At 43.5% G+C, this 15,320-nt stretch overlaps 1 protein-coding gene across 2 annotated transcripts; it reads left to right on the plus strand.

Annotated features, from left to right (window-relative positions):
• The first annotated feature begins 1,672 nt into the window (after positions 1-1,672).
• On the plus strand, positions 1,673-14,315 carry LOC143165963 (sulfate transporter-like). 2 transcript variants are annotated; one of them, XM_076349872.1, is made up of 3 exons: positions 1,673-1,749; positions 8,131-8,784; positions 11,109-14,315. In XM_076349872.1, the coding sequence occupies exons 2-3, from the start codon at positions 8,143-8,145 to the stop codon at positions 12,612-12,614; spliced, it is 2,148 nt and encodes a 715-aa protein (XP_076205987.1). In that variant the 5' UTR covers positions 1,673-1,749; positions 8,131-8,142; the 3' UTR covers positions 12,615-14,315. The 2 variants fall into 2 exon arrangements, with proteins under 2 accessions (XP_076205987.1, XP_076205986.1); XM_076349871.1 differs by lacking the exon at positions 1,673-1,749 and adding an exon at positions 2,924-3,027.
• Positions 14,316-15,320: the final 1,005 nt, after the last annotated feature.

Consider the following 15,320-nt stretch of genomic DNA (forward strand, 5'->3'; position numbering starts at 1 on the left):
TCCAAGGCCAAAGGTTCCCTTAGCACAGAAATATATTAACCATAAAACTTAATATACCTTGAGAAGAGGAAAGCAGTTGACAGTTAAACGATTTACTTATATTAAATATTTACTTGTTTTTTCCCCCCACATTTTAGAAAATCAGTGTACAATAAAAAGAAAAAAACCCTAATAATAGCAGTGATTCAGAAAAAAAATAATGCTTGGGAATTTTTTAATATCATGTTCTTTATTTGCACTCCAAGAAGATATTATTTCCCTGTCTCTTCCACGAAGACATGATGTATTTGGTGATCCAAGTTGTTCCACAGCCAATGGCTCTAGAATGACAATGAAAATGCTTTAACGCACATTGCTTGGTTTTGTGGTTCCTTACTGGGTTTCTGTACAGTCCCTACACAGAAGGCTCCTCTTAATGCTTTTGTCATAGATGTCACTCCTCACAAGGATTTGCTCTGGTAGTCTTGGAGTCACCATATACTTCAAACTCAATTAAAACTCCTGTGGAAGTCCCTAAGAGGATTGGGAAGTCAAAGCTACTGGTACTTTTGACGGTGGGTAGCCAGGGGAGAGGGAAGGAGCTCTTTTATTCCTTTGCAACTTGTGTGGTCTAGTTACCATGACATCTAGTTAAACCCTTGTGGAGAGGGTAAATGTTTACTATTGGAAATATTCTGTATTTCTACAGCAAGATTTATAACATTTGCCTAACACAAAAGACACGAGCATGGATTCTGCAGGCTTGAAGTTGGTCTCACTTTCTCCGACCACATATTGATGGGCTTTTTGGCAGCTCGAGGTTCCACCTGAAATGCAAATATTACGCAATGTGTGATTTCAGGGGATGTCTGCTTTTCTGTGCAAATGGTGAAGGTAAGGCAGATGGGGCTGGGTATGGCCCCTCTGACCTTGATCTTCCAGCCCAGAGGTAAAGAGTACTGAACAAAGAAATAGTATTTTTCAATACCAACATTGTCAAAGGTCCTCTGTCCTTCCCAGCTGGAAGTACCTTCCAGACAGATCTGGACAGTGGAGAAAACAACACTGAGGGATATTAAAAGACTATTTTTTATGAATACTAGTGGTACGTCAAAGCAAGATGAGGCCATTTTGTCAGAAATTGTTAGAGTATCCCTATCTGTGACAGCCATGGAAAGTTTAAGGTCACTTTACCTCAAGTTACCAACACATAATTAATCGTTCAACTTAAAAGTGTGAGTGCGACTTAATTAACTGAAACGGGGATTCTTCACTAGAGTTCCTCTGTTTTTTTGTTTCAGGGTGGTTGTTTTTCTGGGGTAAGGAGCAGAACAAGTGAGTCACACTCTGCACCAGGCTTTTCAGGCCACTCATAATTCAGAACACACTTTGAATTAATTAGAAAGTAAAAACCGAAGCATTAGGGCGGGCAGCTGGCAGGGCAGGGCAGGGCAGGCCAAGCCCAACCAAGCCAAGCCAAGCCAAGCCAAGCCAGGCCCGGCTCCCGACCCCCCCCCCCCGCGGCCTCCTGGGGCGGTCCGGGCCGGCGCTCCCCGGCCGACGATGGGCGGGCTCCGCGCTGCGCCGAGGGGCGCGGCGGGGGCGGCTCTGCCCTCCCCTGCCCGCCGCTCCCGGCCCCCTCGCGGGGAGGCGGGGGGCGAGGCGTAGGGCCGGGCCGGGCCGGCGCTTGCCGAGCCGGCGGGAGCTGCGGAGGTCGGTCGGTGGGTCCCGCCCGCCCGAGGTCTGCCCGGAGCGGCCGGCGGCCCCGCGGTGAGTGGGCGCCTCAGCGGCGCTGTGAGGCGAGGGAGGCCGGCGTGGCGGGTGCGGACCGGCATGGGGGAACGGGCGGGGGAAGGGACGGGCAGGGCGGCGGGCAGCGGGGTGCAGGTGGGTAGTGGCAGCGGGGTCTTGCTGTGGGCCCGGCTCGGCTCTCCAAGGGGGGCTGCTGCTCACAACTCCACTTTATGGAGCGGCTCGCAAGACGGTGCCTCAAAGTAAGAGAGGAAAGTAGAAAATGAAAGCCAGGGGGCCAGGAGGAGAGTGCTCGCTGCTGAGGTGGAGAGTGTCAGCTCGCCGGAGGGGCTGGGTGTGAAAGAAGTGTTGAGATGAGAGGATGAAACTGAATGTTGTATTAAAAACACTACAACTTCCATTTCACTATCCTGGAAACTTAAATGTTGGTTGGCTTCCAAAGTGATATACAGGCTCTCAGCAAAAATCTGCAATTTCAGGAGTATAAAAAGTGTGTGGATTTCTTCTTGCTATATGTTCTTCTTGCAGATTTTAATTTTTTTAAAAACCAATTTTTTAAGTGCTCCCTTATCCAGTGCAAACCCTGTGTGTGGCTTTCCGTTCAGAGCGGGACGGGGCTCTTGCACAACTCTCTGCCATGTACATGCAGCCCACCGCTGCTGCTCCCCTCCCAGCTGCGGGGCCGGGGGGAGCAGGCAGCGTGGCGTGGGCTGGCAGCCACTGCCCAAGGAAATGCCTTTGGGGCAGCACTTCCTCCACCCGTCCTCACTGCCTGAGCACAGCTCTTCAGTGTTTTACCTTCGCTAGCTAACGGTAAGGGCAAGAGGAGGGTCCTAACGTAGAAATGACTTGCTGAAAATACTTAGCAAACTCTCTGTAACAAATCCGGTTCGGATGGAAACTGATGGAGTACTGTGTGAGGCTGCAGCCAGCTATCTTCAAGAGGGATCCGTTTCAGACATGGCAGGGCAGTGTAACCATCACACTCGATCTACAGCTGCTTTCTCAGAGGGGAGCCGACTTTCCTGGAAGGGCTGGCTGCGAGCGGGGTCACCGACTTCTATGGGACCTTCCCCAAAGAGGCTGGGGACTGTGCAAGGCCAGTGGGCAGCTTCACTGCTGCTGCCGCTCAGGCGAACTAACATTTGAAGGAGGAGGAGATCGAATATTTCACACAAGCAAGGTTTTATTGTCTGGCTTTGCAGATTTTCCCGCTTGAGTTAATGGCTGGTGATTACCGTGCCAACAGTAAGGTAGCTCTGTTCCCAAATGTGTTGCTTAAACGTGATAAATGCGGTATGTCGTTTTACAGTTCTTAGTAAGATTTCAGTTTTCGTATGATTTTAAGTCTCTTGTTGAAATAAATGTTTGTAGCTTGAATGTTTTGTTGGAGGATGTTAAAGATTTTGTTAAAAATCTGAATTTTCTCCCAAGGTACATACAATGCTATTCCAGTGCCTATCTCGGTGTTATCATGGCAATATTGAATTTCCTTGTTGCTCCGCAACAGTTAAGAGATTATTTGGAAAAGGCTGTTGTCCAACAAGAGTAAGGACAAAGATTTAGTTATTACAAAATGTTGTGATATGCTTTTCTTTTATATTCTTAGGGTGAGATTTTCCGAGGACCCAGAGGTAGTAGCCCAACTCCGATTCAGTTCATGTGGAACTTGGATTTCTGATCCCCCTGCTTTTCCTTTACATCTCTTCAATAATTTTTCATGTCTCTTTAGATTATGTGTTTATGCATTAGTATTTAAATGCATTTAACTTCTCATGGCCAGCAAGTGGGTACGTGAGGGTGGGTAGTGATCATGTACAGTGACGACTCATGCACATGAAATTTAGAAAAATAATCTGGAAAACTGAGATCAGTGTCATAGAAAGAACACTCTTGATTTTGTCTCTACTCTCAAATGCTCACATCTTAAGTTTAAGCTTGTAATACATTATTTCAGCAGGTGAGTGAGCTTCACAATCCATTATTCTCTTACTGTCAAGGTGACTGTGATCTGCAACAGAAAAATGAAGTCTGAGCCAGCAAGGCCCTGTGCTGCAGGTAGTGTTTCCCCAAAGACAGATGCTAGCTCACCTCTGCCATGTTACGGGATCAGTAAGAAAGGCCCAGATGGAATCCAGAAACAGTCTGTAAAAGTCATCAGATCTCAAAAATGTAGTACCTTCCCATATCTTTATTTTACGGCAGTCACTTGATAACAGAGAGATACTGGAAATGTCCTCAGTTCTGTGTGGTAGTCTTTTTCTTTGTACCTTAAGTAAAGCTTTGTGGCAATCAGACATCCCCTGAAGATCTTATTCAGGCCAAAAGGAGCTGATAAAAGTGAATTTGAGGCATACAGATGAGTTGTACGTAAATAGGAGCTTTCAAAACAAAAATGACAGTTTTTTAACCTTTCCAAGTTAAATATACAGAATGTCTTTCAGCATACTGAACCAAAGGGTGTTTTGTTTTTTTTAAAAAAAAACAAAATCCAGTTTTACTAGGCAAGCTTGGGCTAAACAGTTACAAAAATAATACAGAGCAATGCTTTCAGGCAGAAAAGGGTGAAACAGGTGTTGGAAATTGTGTCATTTCCTAGCGTCCTGACATCGCGAGAGGCAGTGACTATGTGATGAAAGGCCCTTTTCAAGCCACGTAGACAAAGCTGTCATGCAGGTCAACACAAAGATCCAGTATATGTCCAGAGCTTAGCAGCCAAAAAGATTTTTACTTAGAACATTTCTCTACTGTCTAGACACGACCAAAAAACCCGGGTATCACCTACTATGCAGATATTTTACAGCACTGTGCGGAACTAAACTGAACTATCTGGGTTTCGTGTTGGAGTTTGCTGGCACATTAAGAAAAACTCCCAGGTTTGAGTGCGCTGTCTACAAGTCCTGGATGAGGGAGAGGGTAATCAGAAGGATTTTCATCACTAAAATCTTTACTAAAATCTCAGAAAACAAACTCATTCAGGTAATTTGCTACACATAAAAAGTAGTCTGGGGGTGAATTTTTCCCCTAGCTTTTACAGTATTGATTTGCTGAGCTTTGGGTGAAAAGCTTTTTTATTTGCAACTCTGTGCTTGTGAAATGAATAAAACTGCTTGAGCAAATACAACTACAGAATGCACTTATGCAGAGTACTGCGGACATATGCTTTTGTACGCTATGTTAACTTCATTCTCACGGTGTAGTATTTGCTTTTTTATAAGTGCTATAAATAATCCCTGAGCGGACTTTGCAATACTGTACAGGTGGGTGAGATTAGATATCTGGAAGGTAGGGATGGGTGCTCCTCCAGGCGTGATCACTATGTGATCTTGAGTATGTCACTTCTTGAAGTACACGTTTCCTCATTGTAAAGATCCTAATTCTTCATAATGCTCTTCTGAGCTTATAGTTACCTAAAACACAATAAAGGTACTGACCTGGAAGTCATTAGCCAAGCGAAGTTCGTCATTATAAGGTGTATATAGGTATGTGATACAGTAATTCTGCATGGCCAGGAGGCTGTAAGATAGAAGTTTGGAATAATCAAGAAGGCAGGTAGGCAAAACTGAAGCTTTCTTCTCTTTCCTTCCAGTGTACTAAGGGATTGACTTGTATAACAAGACCAAATATGGAGACAAATAAATACATTTGAAAATTTACCCCTAAAAATATATATGTATTAAAGTTCTGGGTGGACTAATCTTTGGATCCAGAACTCTCAGTTCTCCAATTATAAGGACCAGGACCAAAAGAAGGACATAGATACCAGAAATAGGACTTGAGTTCAAACTATGGAATTTTCCACTTAGGTCTCACCTAACCCAGCAGTGTTCATTTTTTTCCTTTTTTTTTTTTTTTAATTGTGACTTTCCCTGAGCTGCTCCTCTGTCTGTGTGCAGAACAGCAGCCACAAAGAGGCGTGTTCTCCCTAGTTGTGCTTAGAGCTATTTTTATCTTTCTGGTTTCCCGACCACCCTGCAGACCCCATGCATGGTTCAGATGAATTAGGCATAGAGTTGGAGATATGGGAGTATGGAACAGGGTAGGAGCTGGAGAAAAGCATTGATGCCTTGCTAGAAATACCTGGTAGATGTGGAGAATGAGAGGTAGGTATTCATAAAGTATCTCGCACAGAGCGTGAGACCTGGCAATGCTGTTTAGTCTGCCCCGGCATGTAACAGAGCATGAGTTGTACAGGTGATAACAGGAAGGCATACGTCCCCCACCTTATGCAGAAAATCTATCCCTGCTGATGCCATCGTGCTATTCAGTTTTGGAGCCAGGGAGTTCTCTGATCAAAACAGAGCTCCCTTTCAGTAGCAGTCCAGTGGCAGGCTGGCAAAGAGTGAGCTGTGTTTGGTTATTTGAAAGGATGCAGGAGCTTACCCACCAGAGAGGCACTCACTGTTTATGGGTTTGTAGTGAATGAAAACACCTTTTGGGAGTCCCGGCATGGAGCAGAAGATAAAATGCGAACCCCTGCCTCTGGTATTTTTTGTTGGTTATCTATCAGCATCTGTCCCATGTGTTGACTTTAGATAGCCCTCTGCATGCTCTAGCCTGGTAGCTCTAGGGAGAAGTGTGCTACAGTGTAAGGTGGAAGAGTTGGATTACTCCGGTTGAATTGCTTTCTAATTGGAAGGCTGTTCTAGAAATCTCTGAATATTTTTATCTGGAAAGAGAAGCCAGTCTAAACATTAAGTATTGTAGCTGCCTCTACTCTCACGTGGGTTCCTTTGATGTGGTTAGGATCATTTGCTTAGGCTGTTTTAAGACAGTAGGTACTTGGGTTGATACTGTCTTTCTAGCTAGAAGAACTGAAGGCAGTTCATCTCTGAGCTAGCAGACTGCTGGAGGCATGGCTGTGTGTAAACCATTATATAGGGCTGATGCACGGCACTTTGGATACCTCCATATGACAGCATCAAACCTGGGATGGAAGCATGGAAGTCGTACACTCCAGCCAGCTAGACCGAGGTCTAAAAGAAGACATTTCCTCTCTGCATAGCTCTAGGATCAGTGCCTTGTAATGGGCTGACTGCAGGGGAAACGGGTAGTTTAAGCACCACGCTTAAACTCACTTCTGTCACCTCTCCCCTTGTATGTTTTTGAGAGACTTACACTGAAGTGAATAGTAGCAGTGAATGTTTTATAGCTACTTGTGAAATGTTGACTAAGTGAACAAATTTTGAGATGGACTCTTCAGTGGCATCCTCAGCATGGCCAGCTCCAATACTGATTTGGTAATTAATTCAGTCGTAAACAGTGCATAGAACATTAGTTTGGTTGATGTTTGCACTGCACAGAGAAGGTGTAATTAGCACATAAGGGGAGTGTTGTTATTAGCACACCAGGACTTCAAGGCAGTGTTTGAAAGGGAAGCCTGAGAGTTGGATTTTTCAGGGTTCTGCTGCTGTCTGTGGCCTTGAATCCACTGTAGCACCAGGCGAATGGGTTTCCAGCTGAAATGTAACTTCAACGTACTAGTAGTAGCAGTTATTGTGGCTAAAAGAGAGTTTTCTGGAGGATTCTGGATGTTGTCTGGAAACCGAGAGTGCTGTATGAATGCTGGTAATCACTGTTGGTATCATCAAGTTTCATTAGGGCTTGTCTCGTCAAGGCTGTGCTCTTTCACATTCAGGCAACATGTTTCCAGTATTAAATGTGCTTTGATATAATCACCTTGTTTTACTGTTTGTAGGCAGCCTGTACTAGAGCAAGTGTTCTGGCAGAAGTGTTCCGCCTACATTATGTTGTGCCCATTAATATGTTTTCCACTTGTGTGTATTGTTTTGGTCAGATGTAATTTACTTGAAAAACAGCTTTTATAAAGTGTGAAGAGCATTCCTTGCAATGTCTCATTGGCTGAAATAAAGCCACTGGGTAAAGATTGCACCTCCTTAGGTAAAAAATCTTTACAATATTTGGCAGGTGTAATCACTGCATTTAAAAAAAACCCAACCCATAAATAAGATTTAGACCAAGCTGTGCAATGCTAGAGATCTACTAATTGTAGTTAATTTTCAGCAACTGAATTGAAGTGACTGTTGGACTACAATAAACCCTGTGTCTATCTTTGCATGGTGGAACAGGCTGCAGATAGTGATTTTATCAAGGAAGCCTCCCAGAGAGACAGTGCTGCTGCATTCTTTTCCATTTCACAACATTGCCAGCAGTGGGTTTATTCTACGGGATATCAGCCTGCTAGGGAAGGTGATTCCTTGCTTAACAGGCATAAAATGGGGAGGCTTTTTCCAAGTTTGCTTGGAAATTGCTTTCTCTGTGCTTAATTAAGTCTTTTAGCCCTTGCTTTTCATAAATACTGTATTCACTCCATTAAAAAGTCTCATGTAGCGCATTCAGTTATGTTTTAATGGAAATGGTCCTTCTTTGTGTTTTTAGGGAGCCCTTGAGATGGCAGCAATGGCAGAATTCAACAACGTTCGTTCAGTGGCTGAAATGCCAGAAGGAGACGATGCTAAACGTAGTTTCCATCACAGAATGTTCTTGGAACCCCAAGAGAAGAAGAGGAGCATGAAGGCTCTGGTGGTTAAGCAAGCAAAGAAAACTTGCAGCTGCACTCCAGCCAAAGTTAAAGACTATGTTTTCAGTTTCTTTCCTGTCTTGCAGTGGCTTCCTAAATACAAGCTAAGAGAGTACCTACTGGGAGACATAATGTCTGGTGTGATTGTGGGTGTCTTACTAGTCCCACAGTCAATTGCCTATTCTCTCTTGGCTGGGCAGGAGCCTATTTATGGCCTTTATACATCCTTTTTTGCTAGCATTATTTATTTCATATTTGGAACCTCCCGCCACATCTCAGTTGGCATCTTCGGTGTGATTTGCCTGATGGTGGGACAAGTGGTGGATCGTGAAATACAGAGAGCTGGCTATGACTTAGAGCCAGCTGCGCTCAGTGTCCTCACAGATACAGCAGCATATGTAAACACCACCATTTTGCCTGTGAATCAGACATCGCAGAAGCTGCTCTGTGATAAAAGCTGCTATGCAATTACAGTGGGAGCCACCATGACCTTCATAGCTGGAGTTTATCAGGTAAGAGGAGGTGGACAAACAGGTATTCTGTGGAAATAGTTATAATTCTTCTTTAGGTGATTGTCCATGTGAACAGCCTGCTGGGCTTGCACGTGTCCTCAATCTGCGTCCCAGGGAAGTGGACGCAGGGAGGCCTGGAGGTCTCCAGTTACTGTTGTGCAAGAAACGGCTCTGTGTCCTCTCCTTATTTTTAACAGCATTTTGTGCTTGCATTGCTACTTTGTTGGGGGACTGTAAGGACCTGCACGTAACCACCTGCTGCTCTCACACAATCTGCTCACCACCTTCCTCACTGTGGCCTGAAGCTTTTTGTTGTTGTTGTTCTGGGTTTTTTTGTTTTTTGCTGGCTTATAGCTTAGGCCTTCATTGGGCCAAAATGTGGTGTGGCAGCTTTTAATTCCAGACTTCAGTCATTTGCCTTTTCTTTTATCAAAAAATAATCTGGATGGTAAAAGTATCTCCGGTTTCTTTTTATTTGTCACTGTGCTTGTAAAACTTTGCTGTTTGCCCATTCAAAGCCAAAAAAATGCCCTTGTATGAAAAGGACACTGCTGAGATGATAAAATATATTTGAAATAAAACTTCTTAATTATTACCATATTAAAATGTATTACTCAACAATATTTTACCACTCCGTCTCTACTTCCTAGAATTCACTGCTTGCTGAAATTAAAGCAGATTTCTTTGTTTTTAGAGTGTCATGCATTAACCAGAATGGATTTAGTTTTAACGGTACTGCAGAGCTGTGGTATTTCAGTTTGTGAGTTCACATTCATTTGTTCCTACAGTGACCTCCAGGGCGATAGCTAATCAAACTGTAGAGAAGAGGAAAAGAAAACATACCTGTGATACTCTAAAACACCTGGGACTTTTTCTTGTACTGCAAATTAGTGTTGAGTAATTTCAGAAATATTCTGGGCCTCCTGAGGTACACTGGATTTTGTGTTTCATCACTGTAGGATGAACGCAGTTTTGGAGTTGTGAATTGCGCTTAATGTTCTTTGCAAGAACAAGTACAATTAAGTTTCTTTATATGAAGAAGTCAGATTGCTTTATCTTAAGTCCCTCTGAATGTTAGGCATATTCTACTTGCTGTCTCTCTGCCTGCTAACCAATAGGTCTTCACACCCTCAAATATTTTTTTTGTTGGAAGCTCCAACCAAAATCACATACTCCTTGTATCAGAAACTTTACAATCAAATCACAAAAAGCAAGCTTGCTCACACCAGTTGCCTACCGCATAACTAGGTAAGGCAATTATTGCTAATGTTTTACATCTAGAAAAACCTTGAATTAACTTAATTACCAAGGTTGCGAGGGAGCCTTTTTTAGAGCTTGGGTCTGAGCCCATGTCCAGTCAAGTCCAGGTCCCAAACCTGCCTTCTCTTCAGTAATGCTTTGTGGTGGTTCTGAAGTTTCCAGCCATGATCCTAGCCTTTTTTATTTTGCCTTAACTACCTAGCAGGATATATCGAATTGATGCTACTTAAAGTTTAATACCTGTAAGTTCTGGCCTGCAGTCTTCAGATAACAGTGTAGACAGCCCTGTTGTCTAGCTCAGGGAATTAAAAGGTTTCTAGCAAATGCTGTGAGAAGGTTCATGCTCCATTTGGCATGAAGGTTGATGGGGAGAAAGGGGCATTTACCAGGTGCGAAGATGCATGTGTAGGGTAGGTATCCATAAAACCAGTCATTCCCATAAGAGAGCACCAAGGATTTGTCCATTCAACTAGCATTAATGAAAATGAATGACAAGACACTTTAAAAAATTATCTCTGTAAAATCTGCATCACAAGAGTTTGCAGCTCATGTACTTTCTGAATCACATGCACCAAACTTTATGCAGTTCAAAGGACAGCTGTTATGCCATAAGCTATATTTTTATTGCAGGTTGTGAGCTCAAGTGTAAGGCAAAGACAACCAAAAAGGTTTTGGATCGCTGCAAAGTTCACAGACATTATTTCTCATTATTGAGAGAGAAATGGCAGAAGTAGCCAGTATTTCAAATGCTTGTTTCCCTAGGTTTCTTTGCCCGCTAGGGCAACTAGGAGTTACAACTGAACCGATGAGCAAACAACAAACACAGGTTCAGAGTACGAAGACCCCCAAAAAAGCCTGCTCTGTGTTAGAAATGCATTTCCTCTAAGTGCGGTGTACCAGGAGCAGCTGAATGCTGGAGACTGTTTTCTCCGTGCTCAGACCATGCCTTGTCCTCCAGGGCCATGCAGTGTTTTTTTTTTATCTCACCTCCCTCCAGAGTCCCACAGTGATGACATCTGTAAGATTTGTGTCCTAATCTGTTGTGTGTGGTTGATTCCTTCCAGGTGGCCATGGGTTTCTTTCAAGTGGGCTTTGTCTCAGTGTACCTCTCCGATTCGTTGCTGAGTGGATTTGTCACGGGTGCCTCCTTTACCATCGTAACCTCACAAGCCAAGTACCTCCTGGGCCTAGACATTCCACGGAGCAGTGGCATCGGCTCCCTCATAGCCACATGGATAAACATCTTCAGAAACATACACAAGACCAACATCTGTGATCTCATCACTAGCTTCTTGTGCTTTCTTGTACTTATCCCAACCAAAGAGCTTAATGAACATTTTAAATCCAGGCTCAAGGCTCCAATACCAGTTGAACTAGTCGTGATTGTGGCAGCTACTCTGGCATCTCACTTTGGGAAGCTGAGAGAGACTTACGGCTCAAGCGTTGCTGGACACATCCCAACTGGGTTTCTGCCACCCCGCCCTCCAGACTGGAACCTGATTCCTAATGTGGCTTTGGATGCTATCCCCATAGCTATTATTGGCTTTGCCATCACTGTTTCCCTCTCAGAAATGTTTGCCAAGAAGCATGGTTACTCTGTGAAGGCCAACCAGGAGATGTATGCCATTGGCTTCTGCAACATCATTCCCTCTTTCTTCCATTGCTTCATAACAAGCGCAGCTCTTGCCAAGACTCTTGTCAAAGAGTCCACAGGCTGTAGGACACAAATGTCTGGCATGGTGACTAGTTTGGTAATCCTATTAGTTCTTCTTGTGATTGCACCTTTATTTTATTCCCTTCAGAAATGTGTCCTTGCTGTCATAACTATTGTAAACCTCAGAGGAGCCCTGCGGAAGTTCAAGGACCTGCCAAAAATGTGGCATTTGAGCAGAGTGGACACAGTGATCTGGCTAGTTACTATGGCAGCCTCAGCACTCATCAGTACTGAGATTGGTCTTTTGGTTGGTGTTTGCTTCTCTATGCTCTGCGTCATTTTCCGAACTCAGAGACCAGAGGCACCGCTGCTTGGCTGGGTGGCAGAGTCTGAAACGTATGAATCCCTGTCTGCTTACAAGAACTTGCAGACCAAGCCAGGAATCGTGGTGTTCCGTTTTGAAGCACCCCTCTACTACATCAACAAAGAGTGCTTTAAATCCACCCTGTACAAGCAAACTGGGGTCAACCCAGTCTGGGTGAAGGCAGCAAAGAAAAAGGCAGCAAAAAGAATGCTTAGAGAGAAAGAGGTGGATTCTGGTGGCAACCAGACCAGCATCTCCATGGATTTTGTCTCTGAATCTCTGGGGTTTCACACAATAGTGATTGACTGTTGTGCAGTACAGTTTCTGGACACGGCAGGAATACGCACGCTCAAAGAAGTCTGCAAGGACTACAGGGAGATAGGTGTCCAGGTGCTACTGGCCCAGTGCAATCCTTCAGTGAGGAGTTCCCTGATCCGAGGAGAATTCTTTAAAGAGGGGGAGGACCACCTTCTCTTCCACAGTGTGCACCAGGCTGTGGACTTCGCGTTGGGTGCACAGGGGCACAGTGGGACCAGTGCTTCTAAGAACTAGTTGTGGAAAGGGAGCAAGCTGGAACAAAGCCTGGGAAAAAAATGGCTGTGGGTCTGTATGTCTATGCAATATATATGCACTCAGATAAAAAGAGGCAGAGTTGTTTTTAACACAGTGGTTACTATGCAGTCTGTTTTGATGCTTTAAATTTGCCTGCTGGGTATAGTGATTCAATAGGTGGTACTGAATGAAGGCAATTCTTAACTTGGTTATGGCCAATCTGTGAATTTAAGAGTTTTCATATGGTTTTTCATCTTATTTCTCATCTCTGTTGAACTTTCCATGTCTCAGTTCCCTTCTGAGTTTTGACATCAGCATTGAAGTCTTTAAGGTGTTGTATGCAGGAAAAGGTGTTGTATACAGACAATGTTCTCATCCTTAATCGTTCGAAAATAATGAGTTAGGAGTCAAAAAGGAATAAAATGCAGCATGAATCGTGAAACGTTTTCTAAAAAGAAGTATATTTTGAGTTTAGGATTGTTTTTTTTTTTCTGAGCTAGGACCATTAACTGTTCCCTTCTTTCTATGAAAGCTGAAATGTCATGTATCACTTCACTCTAGGAGCTGGGACCTCAAGAGAAGGACTAGATAGCAGAAAGATAAGTCCCAGGACCTGACAACCTTTATATGTTAACTGAACTTACTACAGTTTTTAGGACATCATAGCAGCATATAGAAATACTGGGGGAGGTGGGGGGTGGCTGTAGCATATATTGAAAAGGAGCACGTAACTGAGATCCGTGCATTGTGTGTTCTAGAACTGGCATTGTTAAGGAAACAAGTCTCCAAGTATCAGAGAGAAAATGCTAAAGCTTCTGCAGTATTCAAAAAACACAAATATTGTTCTTTCTCAGCCTTAAGGCATACAAGGAGATGAATCCCAAATAGGTACTGCTGAATTTTTTCTTTTCTGCACTAACCTCCTGCATGAACTTTTTTATTCTGGGCTAAGAATGCCTTATGCAGTTTAGATAATTATAATTACTGAATTGGTATTACCAGAGTGGATTAGCCTAAGCCGTATAAAAGCAGTGAGTGGGGTTAACGCCTATGTAGGGAGCGAGTGCAGGATGGAAATTATGTTTTAATTCCTCACCATACGTTGCGTTGAGTTCCTATTCAGAGCCATTGTGTTGGTGTCAAGAGAGAGCTGGCACACCCGCGGCAGCTCCCGCAGCTGGGTGCCAGCTTGGGAAGCTTGTCACTGCAGGGGTTTGTGCCTGGCCACCGACGGGCTGGTGGCAGGGGAGCGGTGCAGACCTATGCATGTGCATTTGGCTGATGGCAGTGCCATGGCCTGGGGGAGTCCCTTTTCAGCACAGTTTGTTCACATTACCAGAAAGCATCTCTAGAACTTTGAACAAAAGCCTCGATACCATTTTTAAACGCTGATTTTAACTAATATTTTTCAACAAAGCAGAACAGTGCTAGAAGCAGTGCCTTCTTCTCAAAGTCCAGATGAAAAATTACAGCACAGCAAACAATAAGTAGTGTACGTTCTTACTGCAGATGTTCCTGCCTACCTGCAGCTACTTGTTCTCACCCCTTTGCCCCTCAGGCATGGGCAGCTGAGAGGGAAAGGAGGGATGAGCAGCCGGCCAGGAGACTTCCTCTAAGGCAGGTCAGCCATGGGTGGAATGGAAGTAAAGTAGAAATTGCTCTGGGTGATTCTTTCCTCTTTACACTCACAACACTTCTCTCCTGTACTCTTTCCATGCTGCCCAGGTGGAGATTGTTTGACCTGTGACCATGCACAGGTTTGTGTAGCCAAATTCTTACTGAGAAGGGGAAAAAAGTAATTACTTATTAAAAGATGTTTTTTCAAATCCATTTCTACCTGTGCCAGGAAGGGAAGGAATAGCAATGTCACTTCCAAGAAGTATGCACTTTCTACAGCTAGCAGGATGCATATTTGTAGCTCGTGGGTATTTGTTTACATAAAAGTACAATAAAACAGCCATAAATTGATTTTCAAATAATTAATTTAGATTACAGCTAAAAGATATACTGAAGTGCTTTATGTTTAGCTAGAGCATATCGTATTTGGCCTCAGTGCTGTTTGTGCAGCCACGACTAGCAATATACCCTCCAAATTCCATTTCAAGCAAAACACAAGAAACCATATTAAAATGCAACAGCAAAAGCAGCCAGCCAACCAAAAGAACAACTTTTCATGTTCTTATTTAAGATAACATCTAGAGGTCATAGTATTAATAAGTCTATATTAATGCACACAGCCCTGGTTAAAAGGGAACAGAAATAAACGCCATTTGCCAGAGAGTCCGGTGTAATAGAGAGTCCTTTGGAATTAAGTGAAGATTAGAGCTTGTCATGGCTGGAATTTCTTAAAACAGTGGGTTTTCAGCCATTTTCCTTTTAGGCCTAGAATAATTTTTTGAGAGAGACATGAATCTGATTTAAGCCTACTGGCAGGAAGCACGTTTTGCTTTAATATGTTTATGGACCCTTTAGAAGTAATCCAATTTTACCTTTAGGAATTAGGGACCACTGATTGAAAACTGTTGTCCTAAAGAATTTGTTTTATAAAGGAATTTCATATATACACACACAAAAATATGTGTACGTATATATATGTGTGTGTACATATATATGTATATACACCTTTTGCTGCTGTATGATGGATGCAGCAGCTCTATATATTCATTTATGCTTTTGTGATGCTCCTGTTTCTGTCCTGGAAAGGGC

The sequence above is a fragment of the Aptenodytes patagonicus genome, chromosome 12, assembly GCF_965638725.1.
Source record: "Aptenodytes patagonicus chromosome 12, bAptPat1.pri.cur, whole genome shotgun sequence".
Classification (NCBI taxonomy): Eukaryota; Metazoa; Chordata; class Aves; order Sphenisciformes; family Spheniscidae; genus Aptenodytes; species Aptenodytes patagonicus.